At 40.9% G+C, this 13,629-nt stretch overlaps 1 protein-coding gene across 1 annotated transcript in view; it reads right to left on the minus strand.

Annotated features, from left to right (window-relative positions):
* Nucleotides 1-3,690: 3,690 nt before the first annotated feature.
* Nucleotides 3,691-13,629, minus strand: part of LOC137357206 (golgin subfamily A member 7-like) — a 32,886-nt gene continuing 22,947 nt past the window's right edge. The window contains exons 5-6 of the mRNA XM_068023364.1: nucleotides 12,114-12,178; nucleotides 3,691-8,186 (exon numbers count right to left, since the gene is read on the minus strand). Coding sequence (XP_067879465.1) covers nucleotides 12,131-12,178 — 48 coding nt within the window. The 3' untranslated portion in view covers nucleotides 3,691-8,186; nucleotides 12,114-12,130. The remainder of the gene's footprint in view (nucleotides 8,187-12,113; nucleotides 12,179-13,629) is intronic.

Here is a 13,629-nt window from a genome sequence, read left to right on the forward strand (position 1 = left end):
TTTTTCATGAAATGTTAAATTGAGGCCACATCTGCTCTCTCCAATGGATGTTAAAGATCCCATGGTAATATTTTGAAGAAGAGCAAGAGTGTTATCCCCAGTGTCCTGGTAAAGATTTATCCCTCAAGCAACAGCACAAGAAACAGATTATTTGGTTATCATGTTGCTTTTTATGGGACCCGGCTGTGCACAAATTGGCTGCTTAACCTTTTCCATTGCAACAGTGACTACACTTCAAAAGCTTTTCATTGGTTGTGAAGCACTTTGGGACGTCCTCAGGTCAGATAAAGTGTTTTATAAAAGCAAGTCTTTAATTCTTTTGCAGAAGGGGGAACAAAAAGGAATAAGGTCAGAAATTGCAACAAATGATTTGATAGCTTTGAATCAATTTGAAAATAACATAACCTCAAACCAACAATAAAATGTAAATTGGAAATTTCCTTCGAAAATGACATTCTCCTTTGAACATGGTGATTGCTCAGCCAACCATTTGAACACTTCTGGCTGTCGTTGGAAATAGAGATGCTAAGGTCACTCCAACTCACTTATTTCAAACATTTCTTGAGAACTATTGTTGAATCCTGCTGAAGAGAGATCAGCTTGTTCTATGAAGTACTGCACTGTTTTTCCCACACAGTGAGAAGTAAAGCCTTAGCATCAAATCTTAGCTCTCAACAAAGGGCAGATTGAATTTCATAGTACCACAAAAAAAAATTAAACTTCTCAGATTTCTCCCTCTTGGTCAAGTCAAAATACGACAGTCACCTACTGTTGGCATTACGTCCAATTCTAGATCCTAGCATAAAGAAAGCTTTGCTCCTCAATGGTAAGGCTTTGTAAAGATAAAGGCTCCAGGTGAGCACGATCAGCCAGTGCAACTCATTAGCAAATACCTGCACTATTAAAGGGGCAGAATTATGCTGCAGTCAGGTAATTCAACCAATACCTCCAAAAAAAAATGTAATCTTCAAATGCAACAAAAAAATATCAGGGACATGTCAAATATGTTGGGAGGCACCAGAACAGGGTTATTCATTTAGGGATCTCAGAAAGGAGGAATTCTAAGAGCAAAAGAAATCTTGCCTGAATTTAGGTCTCCTTTTAACTCACGCAAGAATAAAAGGTGTGGCCATAACAGAAAGCTTTATGCAGATGACACAGTCATAGATACACTGTGGGCACATTTTTCTTCTGATATGGTGCTATTTTGCTTTCTATCTGCTTTTTCCCCCTGCTTCTTTACATTCTTTGCATCATTCACAATGTACCCAAAGGTGGTGGGAAGGTTACACTATAGCCTTGCACATGAACAAATTTTCATTTTTATAGCTCCTCACCACCAATGAAGTACAACCAATGAAGAAATTTTGATGCGTAGTCACTGTTATAATGTAGGGAATGTGACAACCAATTTTCACACAGTAATGAGGAAATGACCAGATGATCACTTGCTTGTCCAACACCCTGTAGTGGATCAGCAGAAATTTCCTCCAACTAAATATTGGGAAGACTGAAGCTATTGTCTTCGGCCCCTGTTATAAACACTGTACCCTAGTCACCAACCCCATCCCTCTGCCTCATAATTGTGAGGCTGAACCAGACTGCTAGCAACCTTGGTGTCATATTTGGCTACGAGATGACCACATAACTGCACACTCATTAAGTCTGTCCATTTCCACCTCCATAACATTGCCAGATTCCCGCCATGCCTCAACTCAACCGCTGCTGAAACCCTCACCCATGCCTTGATTACCTCTAGAATTAACTACTCCAACCCACTCCTGATCAGCCTCCTCCTTTCTACCCTCTGTAAACATGAGGTTATCCAAAACTCTGCTGCCCATTTCCTAAATCGCACCAAGTACCATTCACCTATCACCATGCACATTGAACTACATGGGCTCCTGGTGAAACAATACCTCAACTTTAAAATTCTCATCCATGGTTCCAAATTCCTCCATGCCCTCTCCATCTCCCCCAGCCCTACAACATTCATATCTGCACACAGGCAATTCTGGCCTCCTGAACTTCCACTATTTTAATCATTCCAGCACCAGCAGTCATGCCTTCACCAACAAGGCCCTCAAGCTCTGGAAGCACAGTGGCGCAGTGGTTAGCACCGCGACCTCACAGCTCCAGCGACCCGCGTTCAATTCTGGGTACTGCCTGTGTGGAGTTTGCAAGTTCTCCCTGTGTCTGCGTGGGTTTCCTCTGGGTGCTCCAGTTTCCTCCCACATGCCAAAGACTTGCAGGTTGATAGGTAAATTGGCCACTGTAAATTGCCCCTAGTGTAGGTAGGTGGTAGGAGAATGGTGGGGACGTGGTAGGGAATAGGGGATGAATGTAGGATTAGTATAAATGGGTGGTTGTTGGTCCGCACAAACTCAGTGGGCCGAAGGGCCTGTTTCAGTGCTGTATCTCTATGACTCTCTATGACTAATTCTCTCACTAAACCTCCTGACCTCTTCCCTTCTTCAAGATGCACCTTAAAAACTACATCTTTGACCAAGCAGTTAGTCATCGGTCGCGTGAGTAGCTCAGTTTCAAATTTTTGTTATGTTTCTGTCAAGCGCCTTGGAGCAGTTTACATTAAAGGCATCTAAAATATAAGCTGTTGTTGTAGTGATGTTGCATGAGTGATGAACATTGGCCAAGACACCAAGGAGAACCCACCTCCTCCTCTTTGAATAGTGCCATGGGATCTTTTATGTACAAGTTGGAGGACAGACAAGGCCTTTGGCATTACAGCACTCTCAGTACTGCACTGCAGTGGCAGCTGAGACTGCGTACTCAGGTCCCTGGAGTGGGACTGGCACCCACAACCTGTTGACTCAGAGCTGAAAGTGAGACCCGCTAAGTCACAGTTGACAACTGTCACATTACTGGTCTGTACGGACCAGTTTTATTTTGGCAAAAAAAAACTTAAGCAGCTTGATCACTGAGGAGGGACCACTCTTGTCCTGATGGATTCTGCCATCGATGCACAAAGTTAGATCAAACTCTCTCTCCACAAAATTCATAATTCCTGAATTTCAGGGGAGCTACAGAAAGTTGCCAAATCAAATGAAGAAGTTACCATCCCTTCAAGATTGGTAAGGTTTTTTTCTTGTGCAAATTTTGACAAACTCCTGCTTCTTATATCTTTTCAGATCCATTACATTTGGGAGCATGGGGTCATGAAATAGTTGAGGATCTCTGTCAATCACTAAGTATCTCTTTTGGGCCTCTCACAACGCATTCCAACCTCATGCAAGCATCATCCATGTACAGTCAAATTTAAAGAGAAATGCAGATGCATTTAACAATTTGCATATATTTACTAAATTGAGAAAGGAACACAGCAACGTTAGAAGTGTTCCTTCTCCCATGACTAGGATTCTCCTGAATGGGTCAGTTCCCGCTATAGAAATTCTCCATCTTTCTTTCTCTTCATTCCATGCAATGTTTAATGTCCAGCTGAATAGATAGGAGGGGGCTGGTACAAACATGTTCCAAACACACGAGAATTCAAATGATTCAGGAAACTAAAAATACCATTTTGAAATCGGGCAGTGAACAGCAGAAAATTGCAAACATTAAATTAGCTTTCGTCATAAGCTACCGTACACACCTCCTCCCCTCCCAACCCTTCAATCTTCAAAGTGTTGTTTGGGAGACATCCACTATCAAACACCTTCCGAAAGCACTAACTTGTAGAACCATTTTATTTATTTTATTCAGTAAAGATAGAAATCAAAAAACAATTAACAAGCAAATGAACTTGTATCAAAGGACAGGTTTTAAAAACCAGCACATCTGACTCCAGCATACAGTAATAAAATAGAATAAAAACATCTTAAGAGACAGGCACACAATATAAACAATGAGGTTCTTTTGCGTTATGGTAGGTTTCAGAAGGTACTGCACTAATTTCACCCAAGTCACAGAACAATTGTCGAAGATCTGAGAGGAGTGTTTTTCATACACAATACAGTTATTCTGCTTAAGAATCAAACTCAATGCCAATTACATCGTATAAATATGTACAGTTTTGCATACTTTTAATATAGGCTTCGTTCATTTAATTCTTCTTTTAAAAGCCTCAAAGCTTCATCTGACTTTTGCCTTGCCTGTGCAGTAGTACCACCAGATCAGGACTTCAAAACACAGCTGCATGCAAGAAAGTTGCTCCCCTATTTTACACTGGTTTTCATAAAAATTCCTAGAAATCTAGTCACATTAACTTAATGGATATAAAAAAATGCAACTAGCACACCTGGCTTGGTTGTGTAACTGAAATTTAAGTACTGTCTGCTTAGCATATTAATATTCGTGAAGGTCACCCTTTCATTGAAGCAAAATCAACTAGCTTGCAGTGTGGCTTATTTAAGGTACAGTAACTGTTTTCTTCAGTATAAAAAGCTGTGTACCCTACAAACCAGGTCAATGCAGTAAGCGTTCAAGTCCACTTCTAAAAGTAACCATATGAAATCAATAATTTACCCCATCCCCATGACAAGTCCAATGGATTCTGGTCAGTGCTACTATCCTGAAAATTAGGAAGACACAAAATCAGAACAGAGTCAAGAGTTAGAGATGTTTCAACATTCAGCCCACTGCTAGATCAGAAAAATAATTGTGAAGTTAGCCATTGCTGGACTTAATCCTTCCCAATATTTAAAATCAGAGTGCAGCTCAGACCTGTCAGATGCAGTGAAACTACTTGCATCATTTAACATCACACGTTCCCCTTGTACCTGACCCCACTGTGATGAAATGAGTTGCAAGCTATCTGAATTCTATTACCTTCCTAAATAACAAAGTTTGCCTTTTCTTTTGACTGACTCACTAATGCAGGGCAGAAAACCTTAATAAAAACGTCAACACCATAAAATGCAGCTGAGGTTCATGTTCCACAGCATCCAATGCCATCACTGGCATGTATGGTATTTAATTTTCATTTAAAGACTTCAGCATATTAGAAATGCAAAAAATAAAAGCTTCACATCATTTGACTCTGGATTTAACTACACTTTTCTCACCACCAAAAGAATTAAAAGTAGCGCCAAAAAAATCTCTCGGCCTTACTCATCTGGACTTCGTAAAGTACATCTTTCTTGAAAAATGATGTCTGAAACAATAACCAAACATCAGTTGTGCCATGACATTATTGCTTTATTTTCAGGTGAATTTTTTTCTGTGATAAGGAAGGTGGAAAAGATAGCAGTTTTGGGGAGTGACTTTGGTCTTCTGGCACCCAGGTACATCTCCAAAATGTTCCCAAATGAGGAAATGCACAAATAAGAGGTAGAGTACAGCCTTCTGACACATTAGCCACAAACAAGTTCCCACTACATCCACAGCAATGCAGACATTTCTACATCACATCACCTCTTCCCTCAGGGATAAGTAGCAAATTAAGTTTGTGTTGCAGATCAAATTCCACCCAACTCAAAATTGATAGCTCAAAAACTTTAAATCATTTTTAGAAATATCAAAATTTAAGGCCATTTCTGGAGCCTTGGAAATGTCCAATTTCAGAGGGAAAACATTTGGGGTTTGGACAGCTCAGTGGTCATCTCACAAATATTTGAAAATCCCATCTAAAGCTCAGCACAAACCTTGACTAACGTCAAAATTGACTTCAGAACCTGGATCTATTAAATTTAATGAGATCAGTGTGGTAAAATTCAAGTTTTTTGTGTCAACGCATTTGTTCTTTTAAAAGGTATAACATTTTTGAAAATAAGAGAGAATGTGGGAAAGAGCACACACCAATTGAGTTTAATTGAAAAGTCCTGCAGATTTTTGAAACAAAAATCTCCTGTTGATTTCTGCTGACCCTGCCTGTGGCCTCAGAGTGAGACTGCCCAATTAGTGCCAGTCAGATTACAGGCAGTTTTGTACGATGGACATGTGTCCACTGGGAACTGGCTTGACACCATCCCCCCTCCAGCCTACCCAGCATCCCCTTCACAGTTGCCCTGAGGAGTCCTTCAGTCTGCCAGTCTGAGCTGGATTGAAACCCAGGTTTGTGGAACTGAAAAGGTCAATGTTCTGTTCGTTCTACTCCACTGCACAACTCAAACCCCTTCCATTTTGCGCTCCTGAGGTCACACAAGGTCAGATTTAGTGTCAGACATGATTGACAGACAATTGTCTCAGACTCTGTTCAAATTATTTTCCCGGGATCAAGGTCAGGCTTTGTTCTTCAGATGCACTAACAAGCAGCAAATCTGCTAAGAACAGTCTACACAACACTGAACACAGTTTGGTTTGTGACAATGGACAACCAGCTATTTCTCACATTTTTCTTGTTTGAAAACCAAAACAAAGACAGTAAAACAAAAATTACAATATCAAAACTCTGCAGATCTAGAAGATGACATTAAAATTGTCAAAAACTACGATTTTTGTATTGCAAGTTACAAGAGAAACGCAAATAAGCAAAAATTTAAATGAGCTAATCTTAATGAGCCACCAAGTTCCCTGGGGGATAACCCCAAGTATCAAAAAGCTATAAGTGGTGACAGAGCACTGACAAGTTAGGAACCACTAAGAGTACTGAATGCTCCTTCCTAAGGCTTCTAAAGTGAATTTATGTGGTTGTGTAAATGCGCTTTGGCTCTTTTGATGTCAAAAATTCATTTTTTGTGGGTCTTGCAAACTGCCATTGGAATCCCTGGCTGTTTCAGGCTTGTATATGGTCTAGTGTGGGGGCAGGGTGGGGAGTGAATGGAGACGAGTAGGCACCAGAGGCCAGTGCAGCACCACTCTCCCGAATCTGACTCAGCAATGTAAAAGTACAACCCAAGCTTTTATGTAAGTAATTAAAATTGGAAAAAAATAATCTTTCTTGCAGAAACATTCAACTTTTAATTACACACACACACACAGAAAGAGCAAAAACTTCAGTAGAACACTTATTTCTCTGTTAAACCATCCTTTCCTTGTACTCTCTCCTAATCTACCATCTCAATGATGTAATGCAATAACCCCTTGTGGTTGTATTTGCATTCAGTGAGCATAGCAGTTGTGCATCAGTCAGGAATGCCAACAGTGAAACATTAATTGAGGAAGCTCCTAGAACTTTATTTGGAAAAAATCTGAATCGCTTGCTTTACTAAAAATGAAACCACAAATGGAATCTGCGCCAACACTTTCTCAGAGTTTGGTGACTGAAGAAATCGTTGTAAATTTAATTTTCATGTTTCGAGACGTCCCTTGAACACCACCACAGCTTTGAAGCATGCTCCTACCCAATCTTCAGTCCTCACTTAATCTATTGCGATAAGCCTCCCGGAGAACCCAAAGTTTTCCCTGCTAGTCCAGTCTCGGTTGCATCAGGAGCCATCTCCCACGCTCTCAGCTGGTTTGTCTTCATTTAGTTCACAGCACTTGTAACATTTTTCTTCTTCTTTCCAGCTTTTAACTTATGCTGGGCCACGGGCTCGCTGCTGGTTCAGCTAGTGATTGTCGAAAGGCGATACGGTGCCCAGTCACAGCCTGATCCTGTCCAAAACATCTACACCCAGTTCTATAAGGGACAATGAGCAGAAGCACAAACCAATTTGAACTTCCTGATATCTGGGACATTGGACAATTTCACTGCCCAATTTGCTGTCTCATCTGAGATTAGCCAGCTATCCTGGGTCTTTCTAGTTTTGACAGAAACATCTTAAACCTGGTACTGACCTCTCCTGCCAAACCAAATGGAGGCAGCTCCTTGGAATTAAAAATCAGTACTCTTCAGGTTAACTGCACCACACTGGCACACACTCACTTGTCCCAGTGCACTAGGAAAGAATAACATTTTCAATTAGTGTTGGACAAATATCCAAGGCTTCAGACAGCTATGAACTTGCACTACCAGACAGCATCATGACTGTACAACCAAACACTTCCTTAGACTCTCTTTGGACTTGCAGTGATGTTAATTTATAAATGCTTCTAATTTTTAAAGAAAACATTTCAGAAAAGAAAATTATAATTTGATCACAATAGTTATGGGCTTTCCTCCCACTTAGCCCACACATAGTATACATTATTTGAGGATACAGCAGATTGCAAAGCATCCAACTTTTAAAGTGGCACCAAGGTCCTCAAGAGTTTGTGGAATGATAGTCCAGAGACGAGGTAGGGTACGTGATCGGTGCAGAATCGATACCCAGCAGAAGTGACCCATATCCTTCGGTGCCTTGGTCCCACTAGTAAGCAAAGTAAATGAAATAAATGAGGATATGCCCACTCACAATACCATCCAGCCCCATATAAAAACATCTTTAGCACTCAGAGCAAGGAACATCCATTCCACTAAATGAAATGCTTCTCCGTCTCCAGCACTCAAGTGTCAGCATTGAGTACTGCCAGACCAGAGGCTGCCCAAACCCTACCAATACACATTAACTCCAATTTGATTGGGGTGAGAGGGATCCTTTCCAGGAAACAACATTTTTTTTTATAGTTTTTTAAAAAAACTACAAGCAATTACTCCCACAGTCAGATACAAATTCCAGTGCCTTTTGCACAATCTCAGCAACATTTCTTCACTCCCAACCTTGTTCAACCTTCTTCCCCAGGTCCATCTGCAGCCCTTGGGCTATGGCAATCCAGCTCTTCAAGCTCAGTCACATTTCCACCTAGAACCTAATTACTGCTTTGTTCTGTTTGAACTTTGTGGGTCTAGAGGTTTGGAGAAGACTGTTGCATCACTGAGAGATCGGTTAGGACAAGACTTGTTAGCTTCAGCAACTCAATAGAAATTGAAATCTCAAGTGTGGCCCAAGTCACGATGCGATACATCGAATCAGCAAAGGCAAAAGCTTGAACACCCTTGCCCTATTGCCCAAATGTGACAATCCCATTTCCCCCATGAGCAGTCCATGTAGCCTCACAGATCACCAACTGAGTGCTAAATTAGCCACTGCTACAAAGAACTTGTATTGAGACTGTCCAAGCACAGCTCATGTAGAACTTTTGCAGTCAGGGATGGATGAGAAATTAAAACAAACTCTCCCCATACCCAACCGTGTCTCCAATGAATTTAAGTGAAGATCAGAGAGGTGAAAGAACAGTCAGCTCACCAATTGGACCATCCAGTCCTGACAAACTTCAACAGTTACAGAAATGAGAAGGAAGTTTTTGTTAAGATTGGAAGGTCTGAAAATCGTAATCGAAGAAAACTTTTTGTTCAGTTTTTGACTGTTTGCCCATAGCTGGAAACAGCGACTGGTATTGTGCCGCATAACATGACTTTGGGAAGTTTCTCCCCCAAGGGACCACAATCCTGGTCCTGTCCTACACTGTAAGCCATCAGCTTCTTTTCGAAATATATCCCAAGACTTTCAACGCATATCTTGCTCTCCCTCACTCTACTTCCCCCACCTATCTTCAAACAACTTATTTTGAAAGTTCAAAGCTATACCTCATCAATGCTGCTTCCTCAGTCAACAGGCCAGGGTGTTGCAGATTCACAAAGGCCTTTTAAAGGCCCAGTTTTCCTCCTGGCTTTTAAACCCAGCTCAGATTAAATATATCCTGCCCGTTATGAAAGCCTCCAGTGGAAACATCAGTCAACAAATGTAATTAAGAGACCCCAAAGCTCCAGTATTTCAATTATTAGGTCTTCATTAATAGTTAAAAATCCTCATCCCAATCTCTGCAAGTAGTTGAACTCAAATAATTTCACACTAGGCCGACAACACATTGAAGATGCAGTCCCAATGCCAACAGCTGTTAACTCAAACCTCTGAAACTTGGCAACATAAACATAGAAGACATGCAGTAACAAAATTTCCAAATTCTGGAATGTCCAGGCCATTGAATGGTAAAACTTATCCACATTTTTTAAGACTTGAATTTTTTCTTGAGGGGAAGGAGGGGGCAGTGTTGAAGAGAGGAGAACAGACTTCATGTTAAGTCAAACAAGTAACATGAATTGGTGTCTGAAAGTTCTCTTTCACGTAAAATAATGATCAATACATAGAATGTACTTCTGGGAGAGGTAGATTTGTATGGAGCACAATCGCTGGCTTGGATACTGGGCTGAACGGCCTGTTTTTGTGCTGTAAATACTGTGCAAGACTATAAGATCCCCGAACGGCAGTGAAGTACCAGTTGGAGGCTACAATGGAGGTCTTTCTGAATGGATGGACTAAGATGAGAGGAATAGCCTTCCTCATCGATAATTATCCTGTGAAACTAACAGTCAATATTTCCATGAAGTGAAGAGACAAATCAAAACTGCACATCTACTTTGCTCAAAGTGCGATGCACATCGCCAACCTACAAATCTATAAGGCAATGCTCCTGAAAACAAGGCGTCATCTTTTAATACATTTACTGGATTTTAAAAATGCAATAACTTCATCAGGGAAGCGAACCTCATGGTGCAACTAAATAGAACTGCTCTAAACAGTCACAAAGATTTACTGGTGCTTGTTAAAGCAGGGAAAAGTTCATGTGAATATATTCCCAAATCAAACAATGAAACACATCAGAACGTGGGTTAAATCTGTAAAAAGAAAATCTATAACAGCAGATATAATCACAGCCATCAAGAAAATAGACTGGACAGAATTAACAGTGGTAGAGTGAGTCACTGCAATGTATTACAACCAAATATCGTAGATCCAGCTACAAATGAATCCAAATCCAAAAGCAGCAAGCAAATAAATTAATATTCTGTAGGTATGGTAATTACTTCTAAATTACATTGTCTGTTCATGCAATAAAAGGTGGAAAGCACATTTGATGGATCTCGACAAACATTGTATTTAATCTTTTGCAGTCCTCATTTCTTCTCGCTGTCCCACAGCCAAGTCCCCTGCATCTAAGCCACACTCCTCGACTGAAGGTGAGCTTAAACATTCAATGTCATGTTCCACCTTTTTTGAAAAAAAAATTGTTCATGGGATCCAGGCATTGCTGGCTATGCCAGCATTTACTGACTATCCCTGCAGCCCACACTGGTCCTCACTCAATCCTCGCAAAATGAGAGCGAATGCTTCAGGCTGCGGAGGAGGGAAGGATCTTCAGCCAAGTGAATTCACAATATGTAATGGAAAATGTCTAGAGATGCAGAAGGGCATCATCAGTCTTAAAGTTAACCTTTCACCTCCATGACGCAATTATCAACCCAGCACAAACTGATGGGATACAAACTTGGCATCTTTTGTAGTTACAAGGATTTTTCAGTCACACTCCCAACTCAGTGACTTCTCATTGCAGTTTTATACCATCAAGTCACACAACCTCGCAATGTCAGATGTCACAGGAATGACAGGAGTGGGAAACAACTGTCACACTGCTGGCAGAAGGGAATGCCCTTCCAAACCTGGGGCTAAGGAACATGACTGAGTATTGGAGAGAGGGAGACAGAGACAGAAATAGGAAAAAAGACAACCAAATGTTCTCACCTTGAACCCATATAAAAGCTCTCCATGTTAGAGAAGGGAGGTAAATACATTTGTCAAGCACAGACATCCAATCATCAAAAAGGAACACAAAGTGCTCAAGGTTCAATCATTTAAATCCCTGGCCATGCAAACTTCATACAAGGGTAAATTTGCTAAATCACTTAAGCCTTAGAAGTACATCCTAATGAAACCTAGAATGATGCGGTCAGTTAAAAAAAAATAGCTGGTCTCCAATTCTGCAAATTTTGAACAAATTTAACTCCATATCTACATTGGTGTTAAACCACATACTTCATAATGACACAAGTCACTTTTTCAAAATGACGATTTTTTTTTGCAGTTGCACACTGCAGATTCCTGGGGTTATTTACCAGCTGCCTTCCTGTGTATTGGATTCGGTCTGAATGATGCCATGAAGTTATTCTGGCTTCTGCCTGGAGTCACTCCAGATACCAGTCAGAATAACTTTAAACCATCAGGATGAATGGTGCTTAACAGGTGAAATCCTACTGATTCACCTGATGTGCAGCAGACCCACTGCATCAAGCTGCTTTTCAGAATATCAACAGTATGTAGCATACTTCATGAGATTCATGATGGCAATGTTCAGTCCAGCAGTTCAAAGGTGATGGTACTTCGGGAATCTTTAGTGTGAATATACTTCACTTTGTGTTTCTGCTCAAGACAAAGATGTGACCAGTCCTCTTAAGTTCATACCTTAGTTTTTCCACACTTCATCTTCCACTACTAAGACTTCTGTCTTCATAAATGGAGATCTCAATCTGCAGGAGCCAGGGTTAAGGAAACAAATGGGATATCTGAAGCATCACTGACATAGTACAATACAGCAGATTTCCTTTGGAGTCCATTGTAAATAACTGAAAATGTAAAGAGTGAAATTTTCTTGATACAGATTCTGATAAAGCTTGATCATTTTGTGCGTGTGCTAATTCTGATTCAGAAGTAACCAGCTGTCCTAATCACTGGCCTCAAAAAAGTCTTGAAATAAAAAAAGATCAAGTGCAATTGTTCCCCACCTCCCTCAAAACATTAACGATCAGCATAACTTTTTGGACCCACACCCCGCTAACATGACTTTAAAAAACCTCCAAACAGCACTGGAGGCAATACACCACTCAAGTGTAACTTGAAACCATGAACATCAGCAGGCCCCACAACCAGTGCCTGGTCGATAGTGAACGAGCTCACCTCCAGTCAGGCAGCAGTCGCACGACTTCCTGGCCTCAGCAGCAGAACAAAAATATCCAATGCTCCCAACAGGGAAAGTGAGCACGTGGGTATGCTGGGAGAGGACAAGGTTTTGTTGTGAAGACTTCCAGAATGGATTTCCCATTGGTCTATACAACAAGGAGCCATTTGAATAAAGCATCTAGGACTTTAGAGACTGAAGAACTGCATCTCAGCTCAGTCAGCACCTTCAGCGGTTAGAAAAAGTGAAAAACAAGGGGAATATTAAAGGCAAACAGACTCTACATATACAGGTGCGATGGTCAATGGGCTTCAAGCCTCTTTCTAACAAAGACCATCAGAAACATTTTCTGCAGAGAATGATTTATTCCTTCAGATCAGCAAACGTTCAAATGGTGAGGGCCATTGGCTGAAACCAAAAAAGATGCCAACAATATATTTCCCAGGAAATCAGGGTTGATCCAATCAGGCTTTATCCAAACAGACACAGAAAGTGAAAGAACATTTTCATTTTTCTGTGTCAATCCAGGTCAGGTCTGATTTCCCAAACAATTTTTCACTTGTATGGTTATTTCTGGCAGCTGCAGACAATCTGTAACCCATCAGGTTAGACCAAAGTAATTGATTAACTACCATGCCCTTCATCACAGATAGAAGGAAAGCCAAGAAATCCACCTGAGCACTTTGTGGATGCTGGAAATCTGAAATAAAAATAGAAGATAAGGGAACGACTCAGCGAGTCTGGCAGCATCTGTGGAGAGAGAAACAGAGTTAATGTTTCAGGTCAATGATCTTTCACCAGAACCTGAAACGTTAACTTTGTTTCTTGCTCCACAAATAGAAACATAGAAAATAGGAGCAGCCGAAGGCCATTTGGCCCTTCGAGGCTGCTCTGCCATTCATTGTGATCATGGCTGATCATCCAATTCAGTAACCTGTTCCCACTTTCTCCCCATACCCTTTGATCCCTTTCACCCCAAGAGCTATATCTAACTCCTCTTGAAAACATACAATGTTTTGGCCT

This window comes from Heterodontus francisci, chromosome 47 (genome assembly GCF_036365525.1).
Source record: "Heterodontus francisci isolate sHetFra1 chromosome 47, sHetFra1.hap1, whole genome shotgun sequence".
NCBI lineage: Eukaryota > Metazoa > Chordata > Chondrichthyes > Heterodontiformes > Heterodontidae > Heterodontus > Heterodontus francisci.